General features: G+C 44.6%; 1 protein-coding gene across 2 annotated transcripts; it reads right to left on the bottom strand.

The window, feature by feature from the left end:
- Positions 1-1,312: 1,312 nt before the first annotated feature.
- On the bottom strand, positions 1,313-9,710 carry tmem209 (transmembrane protein 209). 2 transcript variants are annotated; one of them, XM_035425716.1, is made up of 15 exons: positions 9,592-9,710; positions 8,757-8,895; positions 8,513-8,571; positions 8,246-8,377; positions 7,504-7,748; positions 6,658-6,862; positions 6,310-6,485; positions 5,824-5,895; positions 5,416-5,512; positions 4,782-4,907; positions 4,471-4,568; positions 3,657-3,771; positions 3,285-3,382; positions 2,850-2,923; positions 1,313-2,471 (listed from the first exon to the last, which is right to left on the bottom strand). In XM_035425716.1, exons 1-15 carry the CDS (start codon positions 9,605-9,607, stop codon positions 2,420-2,422), a joined length of 1,704 nt encoding a protein of 567 aa, XP_035281607.1. In that variant the 5' UTR covers positions 9,608-9,710; the 3' UTR covers positions 1,313-2,419. The 2 variants fall into 2 exon arrangements, with proteins under 2 accessions (XP_035281607.1, XP_035281608.1); XM_035425717.1 differs by having other exon boundaries at positions 9,541-9,697.
- Between the last annotated feature and the right edge of the window lie 314 nt (positions 9,711-10,024).

Below are 10,024 nucleotides of genomic sequence, written 5' to 3'. Positions count from 1 at the left end.
TGAATGTCAACACATATAGTTAGACATTTTCACACATAGCCCTTCAAAACATGAAATATACTATATGCCTCCATTATGGTCTAACATTTTATACCTCCCCGACCAAATTCCAATTTTATCTAGTGAAAGGCATTTCGGTGTTAATGGTATTACAATCATTTGACTACCATTCATGCTAATTCTGCTGCCCTGCTGATGCCAAGTAACTGGTAGTGCAAAAAAAGCACAACCTAGCAGGGTTAGAAAATTGGTTTCCAGAACTATAAGCTGCTTTTCACTCCAGTGATTCAGTTTGAATTCACCCTTCCCTCTGCTCGACTCAAAGACAGTTTGCTTCTTAAACACATGGACAGAATATTTAATATTCATGTTTTTATGATTTTTGTTTAATAAACACTGTGTATATACTTATTACAGCTGCATGAGAGACAAATACTTATTTCAATTGAAGTTTTAAATAACTGCCACGCTATTCTTGAGAACAGTGACATGTTACAAAAACAATTTGGCAGTGTACAAGGTACCCAGCTGTGCCAGTATTCTGTTTGGGCATACTTGAACACAATAATTAAATGTAAACTGCCAAAATACCAGTTTAGTATTTAAAGGACAATTCTCTTCAAAAATTGAGGAGTAAGCATCCAAATGTGAATTACTGCATGACCTCATGATTAATAAATCTACTGTTTTATTTTATTTTTTTAATTACAAGTTTACACTGTGCCTTCACTTAATTCAGAACCACTCACCAGCATAACAATGCAAATTATTCATTTTTTGGTTCCAGCGTCTTCATGTGAAATGATGGGTAACTTAGGTTTTCTATTAATACCACCTTAATCTTTCACTATGTTCCAGAAATATTATCTGGTTAGATATGAGGTTCAAGAACAATGTTAGTAATTCAAATTCTTACATTTTAAAAGCCAGCCAAAGCCCACAGTTTAAGTTTATAAAATAAAGACCTGTGAAACTCTTTAACCTAAAATAACCCGAAGTTCCAATCCGTATTGTGAAGAGGCAAATGCTCTAGGTCCTTTTCATATAAAATATCTACTGCCACTCAGTGGAAGATTCTGGTAGAGCAAGTATTAAGAGTTCGACAGCTAGACATCCTTTCCTGTGGTAAAAATACAACCATGCAACAATACCACGATAACCTGTTTCGTTCATCAGGATTTTGCAGCTGACTCTGACAGAGAAAAGGAAACAAACAACCTGTAAATTTATCCATTCAGTCTACAGACATTGTCACATTTCGGTCAGTGGATTCCTGAATAACAAGAGCAACTACTTTCTTTTACACCCCAAAACCAATTCATACAAACATGTTTATTCTTTTTCTCAACTCAAAATGACCACAATATCAAATTCATACAATTAAAATTTTTACAGTTTTACATTCCGCATTTTTGGTAAATTGTAAACAACTGGAATTTGTAAATCCTATTTTGAGGCCACTTCTTCCACCCTTAAACAGATAATACCAGAGCCGTCCGCATAAAAAACTAAAGCTAATTCGTTCATCACAACATTCATACTGTTCCACATCTACTGCGGAGAGCACAGCCACCGATTCATGGCCATCTTACAGATTTTACACAGCTGCAAATGCCTAAAAAAAGGGGAAAAATAAATCTAGATTTGATGTGAAGAATTCACATCAAAGCTGAAGCAGCAATATTAAAAGCAGGCTTTAGGACTGAATGCACCGTAACTAAGCAGTGGAAATAAAGGTGGAAGATTTGCATGCGTCAGACCGTGCCTCAGCTCTCCGCAGTGAACGTCACTGAAGAGTTCTCAGCAGGAAATGACCTTGGCACTGAAGAAGCATTCAGCCGTAGTAACAAAACTCCGCACGCGTACGAGGCAGTGTTCCACACAAACATTTCTTTCAAAGGGAGTACGTGTGCTCCTAAACTGAAAGATTCAGGAGCACGTTAATGTAATCCCAATTAGTACATGCACTCTTAAATAGTTTTTACAGTTAGCACGCATCAAATATCAGGAGCAAATGCACTGTAGAGCCCTGAGAGGCTAAATAGAAACCCTCAAATCAATACAAAAGAGTGATATACACACACCTAAATATTTAGCATTCAAATTGTTTTTAAGGAACATGCTGTCTAACGAGAATGCAAATAATGCACTTCTTTTGTACTAGTAGTGCACTTTCAAATTTACAGATACATCCAACAAGCACATTTTCTTTGTCTCTTGACCATCTTGTGCCAGGCTTGACTGCCACACCTGTTTAGGTCATTTGCTTTAATAAATGTCCCATCAAAAGAGAACGGTTTGTGATCATTGCTCAGTGAAGAGTGTGCTGGTGTGGAATCTGAGGGGTCTTTGAAAGAGCTATCCGATTCTAAGTCAGTCTGAGGTGAGGTATACTGCGATGATCTTTGAGAGCTCTACATCAGTCAAATATCCAGAGGATGTTCACTCCCGAGAGGCCCAAGTTCACTCTCCTGTCAGAGGGAGTAAAAACAATGCTTGAGGCGTCATCCCAAGCGACACACACATGTATGCACACACACACACACACACACATGCACACAGACACACACACACACACGTGCACTCACAAAATGTGTTGTCTTTAGTCAATCGATGATTTAAATAAATAACATGCATGCTGAAACAAAGCCAGCAGATGCTACAGTCTTATAGGACCATGGTTTGGGATTTATGCTCTATACCATGAAGTGTCAACTCAATTTTACCCCGTATAACCAAGTCACAAACTCATAATAAATTTAAGTTTGATTCTTTTAAAAAAAACAACCCCTGGGAACCATTTGTTTTCTCAGTGCAGATAAACGTGGCAGTATCAGCAAAGCACTCACCCCAGCATCCCCGACTCCTTGGTCTTAATGATGAAGAGAAACATGAGAACAGTGTGGAAAAGATTGTTCCTGCCCTGTAAAGAAACGTCAACAAAACACAGGCAAAAGTCATATCAGCAATCACCCTGAAACAAAAGCACACTGTATCACACGTGAGGAGCTGACACTCAGACCTACTTTGGCATTGCATAGATTTAAATACGATCTAAAATGGCTGAATCAAACTCTGACCTAACAGGATGATGCATGCATTTCCCCAGACTGTTTAAGCCCGTATTAAAATGTGACTCATCAATCATCAGCGTTGCCCCTCCCCCCTTGACTCACCTGTGGAGACAGGAGCGCATGACGCAGAGAATTGCATCATCACACACACGGTGCACACAGGGAGAGGCCGCGTGTAGCCCACAGATCCCCCCCAGGCCGAGCTCTCACCTTGGGCAGGCTGTACACGTGGCCCTGGTAGATCAGCTGGTAGTGAGGAGGGTTAACGCTGCTCAGGTGGATGCAGAAGAGGTTCTCGTTCGACACGTCTGTTTTTTTTCCGAAAATGCACACAGTAGGGGGGAGGAAAGGCACCCGTTAGCGGGTTTGTGAATCGTGGTCCTTTGTACTGCCTAATAGAAGAATAGACTTAGGCAGGATTTTACTTGTTTCATAGCTCATTAACCAATTAATTAACAATTACACGGAAGAGAAAACCAGCGATGCTGGTTGCCTGGTTTAAGTATCTCAGGCCTGGGGTGTGTGGATGGTCAAATCGTCAGTGGAGACCGCTGGAGGACCACTCTGGTTGCTACGCGTTACCTGGCTTGTCAGGTGTCTGGCTGAAGTGCTGGGAGGTGAAGGTCTTCCCATCGGGGTATCTGGGGTGAGGAGGAAGCCGGGAGTCCAGGTACGTGCACAGCACGTGCATGAGGATCTGAAACAGGAAGTCAAGCCTGCTTAACCCTTTGAAGTATCAAGTTTTTGGAATGTTTTCTTTTTTCAAGCTAATTTTCAGGAATTCCAAGGCTTTCTATTACCAGTAATGACTGTTACATCAGCATTAGAATGTTCAGTTAAGAACACTCTAATCGTATATTTGTGATGCTACACCTTAAAGTGTTACACATGTTCAGCGATACACGGACCATCATGAAGGGGGTTACAGGAATTCTGCAATGACAATATGATCCTGGGAAGATATTTAATGGAAATTTTCCCGTGTCCTCCTTCGAATTACAGTTAGATGAGTCAGATTTTCCTCCTTCACAAACACAGTTTAGCACATTCATCTTGTCATTCTCTAAACCAGCCAAACTGTCTGGGACAAAAATAAACACTTGAAAGTCGAATCTGAAGACAAACGTTGCTGGAGCTCAGGCCTATGATTATCACACAGTGATCGGGGGGTGCTGCAATTCCCAGGGATAAAACTCAACCCCATAAGCCCTGGAATTCGGAGAAAAGGCAGGCTCCAGGAAAGCAGTGTGACGACTGAGAGAAAGACAGGAATGAAGATGCTAAGCATGAAGACAAAGAGTAGCTCAGTGAACAAAAGCAGACAGAGGAGGTAATAGAAAATAACAGTAAATAAAACGCGTATTTTTGAGTGACACTGCAGTGGGCGGGGACTCACTGCCGAATCGGTGGGCAGGTCCGTGTCCCACTTCCTCCCCTTCCACTCCCCTCCGGCGTTCCAGCGGAAGGAGCTCATGCAGCCGCTGTGGGCCAGCTCTGATTGGGTGAAAACACAGGAGCAGGTTAGACACGCCTCTCACTTCCTGTCTGGCGCCCAGTGACGCACAGGAAGCTAAAACTCCACCATTATGCACCGCAGAACAGATCAACCACACCAGGTCACGAGAAGGCCTACAGGACGGGCTGCATTAACCTACTCCCGAACACAGATTAAAATAAGGAAAGCTGAATTATAGCTCTTATCCTGACCTTTGATCCGTTCGGTGAGGTACTCCTGGTTGGGCGTGATGTCCAGGTACTGCACGATGGTGTTCAGAGTGGGGATGGCGGAAGCCTTGACCACAGCCGCCTGCTTCAGGCTGCTTATGCTGGCCTCTGTTTCACGGGAGAGAGGAGAGAGCAGGACGGGGAGACAGGGTGAGGCTGTGAAACACGGTACCCTAAACCGCAGCTCTAACCGCCCCTGTTCAGCACAAAAGGCACCACAGACTCCATAAACACCAAACTCTGCGCGCTTAACACTCAACTTCCTGTCTCTCAGCTGCGGAAACATTCCAGTTTGATGCATCTTATTAATATTCATGAGGGCTGTGGCAAATGACAATAAAGTGGCAATGGATGTTCTGATTTTCAGAATGGCTCCTTGTGAATATTCCCAAACTGCAGTAATATACCAGAAACATCTTTTAGAACCAGAGAATTCCAGTAGTTAGTTAGCAGACAGAGAGGAAGGAATGCAGGAGTTTACCATTTAGTTGATCTATAGCTGTGATAACCAACCCTGTTTCTGGAAATCTCCTGTGCTCCTGATGGTACCACTTATGTTCAGCACTTTGAGTTGCGCTGAATAAGTGCCATTAGCGTAGAGCAATGTAAAGGTTACCTCCAGTCTGCAGCTCCGGGCAGCCCATTCTCCTCAGCTGGGCGTTCACAGAGTCCAGCTCACTGACCAGAGGGACCAGGATGGTGTCATTAATCCACTGCAGGAGGAGAGAGAAGCTGGCATTAAGCGGCAGGGGTACTTGTAACTCTCTCCCAGAATGCACTGCGGCAGTTTTCGGGAATGCGGACTACCAGCACGGTGTTAAGGCCAATTTACGGTTAGGCAATGCATGATCGTTGCCACCAGCTATTATCACACTTGAGGGGCAGTGATAATGTAGCGATATCCATTGGCCAATCAAACATCGCCCAACTAAAAACTGGCCTTTAGTATTAAGCTAACACTACGTCACACAGTGGCAATAATTCTACTGACAACTCAGCAGTCAGGGCAGGGGCAAACTCTCACGTTTCTCAGCTTGGCGGTCCAGCCGTCTATGCGATCCACCACCAGGTGACTGGTTGTGATCCGGGCCCATACCTGAAGAAGGAAAATGGAAGGCAACTGTCATTATGATGAACCTTTTACTGGTACCGGTGTCCATATTCAGCACATGAAAGCTTGTGTGCTTTAAAGCCAAATTTGAAGACCCCAACAGGGTTCTTGTACCAATGATAAAAAACACAAACACAGCGCAAACACAGTATGACTGGGGGTCTACAGCAGTGAGGGCTGGGGGGCTACAGCACTGAAGGCTGGGTGTCTACAGCACTGAAGACTGGGGGGTCTACAGCATTGAAGGTTGGGAGTCTACAGTAATGACGGCTGAGGGTCTACAGCACTGAAGGTTGGAGGTCTACAGCACTGAAGGTTGTTGGTCTACAGCACTGAAGGTTGGAGGTCTACAGCACTGAAGGTTGTTGGTCTACAGCACTGAAGGTCGCGGGCTGTCACCTCCTCCGCTGCCTGCTTGGAGCCCAGGTCGGTCTCGTCTTTGTGTGCGGAGGGGGCCTGGGAGCGGCAGGCCAGCTGGTACTGGAACTTCCTCAGGCTCTGAGCGTAGTCCCCCATCGACCGGCTGTAGTTCCAGAACGTGGGACTGTGGGAAGGGGTCACGAACTCTGGACTTCCTGCAGGAGGAGGAAGTCAGATATAGATATAAACACGGACATACGCTCCGGAGCAGAGGTTCCCAACCCTGATGTGAAATATTATTTGCATAATATTTTTTGAAAAGTATATATATTTACATATATGTCGCAGTGTATACAGCGCGGCAGTGTCACGTTAGCGCTAGCGTACCTAGCTGGCTCCGCTGGCTTTTCTCCTCCTCGGAGCGCAGGAACTTCTCCAGGGTCTTGAGGTCGGCCACGTAGTCCTCCTTACCACCGGGGGAGCTGAATACGGAGGGAGAGGTGCGGTACCTGGCCCGCAGGCTCGTCCCCTCGACGGGCCCAATGCTGCTGGGGTAGGGCGAGGAGCCGGGAGAGGGACTGTAGCTCAGCACCTGAGGCAGACGCACACCTGTCAATCATGTACTGGGCGGGCACTGAGACACAGGGGCCTCCCCTTTCAGTGTTATAATCAAACAGCTCTACGCAGAATGTCATATTCAGAGGATTTAGCGCTGAGCCAACAGCACACAGAAGAGATCCTCCTAGTCTAGAAAACTGGGAAAGCATAAGCCTTTTCACTACATTCACTGTAAGGCTTTCTAACAAACACTCATGGATAACAACACCTCGTTATATAATTTCACAGGACTGGATATTTACTGAAAAGGCCTTAAATAAGCCCAGGGAAACAAACCACTAACAAACACAGCAAAAGCTGAAAGAAAAAACTGTCCTTCTCAGTGCACTTCCAAATCAGGAACCTTCAGAAAACTTCAGTCCCAGAAGACAACAGTTCTGCTGGTGTTTGTGATTGACTTTCGACAAGAAGCCTATTTAGCCCTTGGAAACAAGGTGTGTTGACACTTTAACCAAGCAGCTATTTAAATTTAACATTTATGTATTGAAACACACTGAATACCAACAGACACCACTGCCCCCCAGGTGTGGAGACAGTGAACCCCCTTTCTAAAGCTGGCTATAGAACGTCAGAAGGCGAGGCGCTGCAGGACAGGGCGGGGCGGAGCAGACGCACCTTGCCGAAGCTGCTCGGGGAGGAGTAGGTGACGGGGGAGGAGTAAGAACCTCCGCTGCCCGTGGGGGAGGGGCTCTGGAGGGAGGGGCTGTAGCCAGTCACGCAGCTGGGGGAGAATTTGGGGCTGGTGTTGGCGGGCCAGGAGGGGCTGTAACTGAGCACGCTCTGTCCCAGGAGAGGGGAGGGCTGGGACGGCGTCGGTGTCTCCTGCTTTTCCGGCATCTGAGGGGGCGTGGCCAGGATGCCTGCAGGTGGGCAAAAATCACAATAAAAAAAAGATTCAGGATTTAAACATCCTTGCAGACATCTCAGAAGCACAGATGGAGTTTATCCACCAGTCTCCATTGTTGTTTTGATTATTACCAGCCTACTTACTGACTGATGGAGCTCCTCTCTCCACCAGTCATTACAGTGAAGCCCAGCTCAAACCAAAGATTCAGAACACAATGCTGCAACTGGCACCATCTGCAACATTCAAAAACTTGCCACCTGCAATTAGCTGAATCACCTGCAATGGTAGGACCCAACATCAAACGTTCTGAGTCTCTTGACGCAAGCAGCTCACACTACTGCAACTCGTCTCTGTAACGAAAACTGTTTTGCTGTGTGGCGAATCTTCGGTGTGAACTGGGCTTTAAAGAGCAGAAGAGTGCGGACAATTATCTTTATAGATGTGGTCATCTCTACAGAGGAACCTCCTCGGGTCACCCAGTGTACCTCCTCAGGGGCACTGTTGACTCACCGGAAGTGTGCAGGCCCAGGAGACGGTGCTGTTCGGGGGTCAGAGTGATGGTGGAGGGAGCCATCGTGTATTTGAAGTACTTCCAGAAGTCGAACAGGGCGTTGAGACTGAACAGACAGGCGAGGACCAGCTCTGTGGTGGGGCAGGGGTAAAAGTAGACAGCAGTCTGTCAAAAGGCCTTCCACAACTCACATACCTATTTTCAGCAGACTAAATGAACGATCACAAGGGCGTAACGGTTTACAATAAAATAGCAAATGCACTCACCTACATACCACAGGGGCCAGGAGGTGATATTATAATATCGTCTAAGCAGTTCTCCAGTCCTGTTAGATAGGATCACAGATCATAGTTAAGGCAAAATGATTCTGGCAAGTAGTACCTTGTATATTTTGCATACCTTTCTTAATAGCCTTTAAACAGTAGCGCGGTCATTGACAATCCAGAAAATTTACAAATTAAAAAATAATAAATGCAACCATGCACACAGAATTGCACCGTTAAAACCTACATTTCAGTGTAGATCATTCCAGCGAGAGAAATATTGAGTACAGCCCAGGCGAGCACTACTTTCCGCGCTTGTTCCTCTCTCCTCATCTTCATCGTCCTGTCGATGAGCGAGGGCATAGCCTCTTTCACCGGCGTCATATCTACACGAAACACAGCCACGTCAAATTTATCGCAACACAACGCTCTAACTTAACATCCTCAAAAAAAGTCATCATGCTAGTTAACGTTAGCTGAATATGTTGCATAAAAAGTAAAACGTGCAGACAAGTTTCCAGCTTGCTAGTGAACAGTTTAACAATCCATGGCGCTAGCGGCACTGTAAATCCCAAAATCACCAGTGCACGAGTAGGATTCCGAATATAACTTACACAATCACCTCATACAGAAAAAAACTATTTGATTTTTTGAGAAGAGCTAAGCTAATTTAACTAGCTAGCTAGTTCAAAGCTAACTTTATTAGCTACCCAAGTTAAAGTTGTAGTAATAAGCCCTGCATGTGCACTTGACTCTCAGAGAAACCTTAATATTAGCTAGCTATCCAGCAGTGTTATGATTATAGATCGCCATTAACATCTTAAAGAAAAGGATCATACCGGGATTTACTTTTATTGATTTGACATAACATCCAGAAAAAACTAACACTAAGCCCACTCACTAGCGTGCAGAAGAGCAAACTTATACCCATTCAATAACATAAACAAGGTGTTAGCTAAAGCCGGTTAGCTAGCAATAGCTAGCCAATGTTAGCAAGCAATATGATAATAATGTCATAACTGCATACACACCCGTTCGTAAATATGCGTTTTACCGGGAATAAAGAACTTTACATCACAAACCTAGCGTGCTAGCCATGAGCCTTTCACGCTCCAAACACCGTGTAGTAAGCTAACATAAGCGGGATAGAGTAGCCGCCAATGATAGCCGACGATGGAAACCGTTTCACCAGGAAGTTAATACTGAATGAAGGATATTCTTCCGGAATGACAACAAATCCCATTTAACCATGATGCGCATTTCATGATTTCATCTCAAACCCGCGTCAAATTTGCTCTTGCTTAATGAATAATAGAAACGTGAAAATACTGTGAATTACAGTGTAACATTTGTGTGAAGATAACAGTTAGCCTAAGAGTGGTACTTAGCAGATACATTAGCATAGAGTATTTAACAAATAGTCAAATGTTATATACCATAGGATTCATAGCACAAGTTCATTTTTAATGTTAGTCTAGACATACATAGGATGTTAAATATGCATAATCAACACAA

The sequence above is a fragment of the Anguilla anguilla genome, chromosome 7 (genome assembly GCF_013347855.1).
Source record: "Anguilla anguilla isolate fAngAng1 chromosome 7, fAngAng1.pri, whole genome shotgun sequence".
Classification (NCBI taxonomy): domain Eukaryota; kingdom Metazoa; phylum Chordata; class Actinopteri; order Anguilliformes; family Anguillidae; genus Anguilla; species Anguilla anguilla.
Note: the sequence above shows the minus strand (reverse complement) of the source record. Positions and strands in the feature narration are given on the sequence as shown.

Coding starts and splice junctions, on each gene's coding strand:
- tmem209 (XM_035425716.1), bottom strand. Junction 8,378..8,512: donor CTGGCCCCTGTGGTATGTAG/GTGAGTGCATTT, acceptor GCCCCACCACAG/AGCTGGTCCTCGCCTGTCTG. Junction 5,513..5,823: donor GGACCGCCAAGCTGAGAAAC/GTGAGAGTTTGC, acceptor CTCCTCCTGCAG/TGGATTAATGACACCATCCT.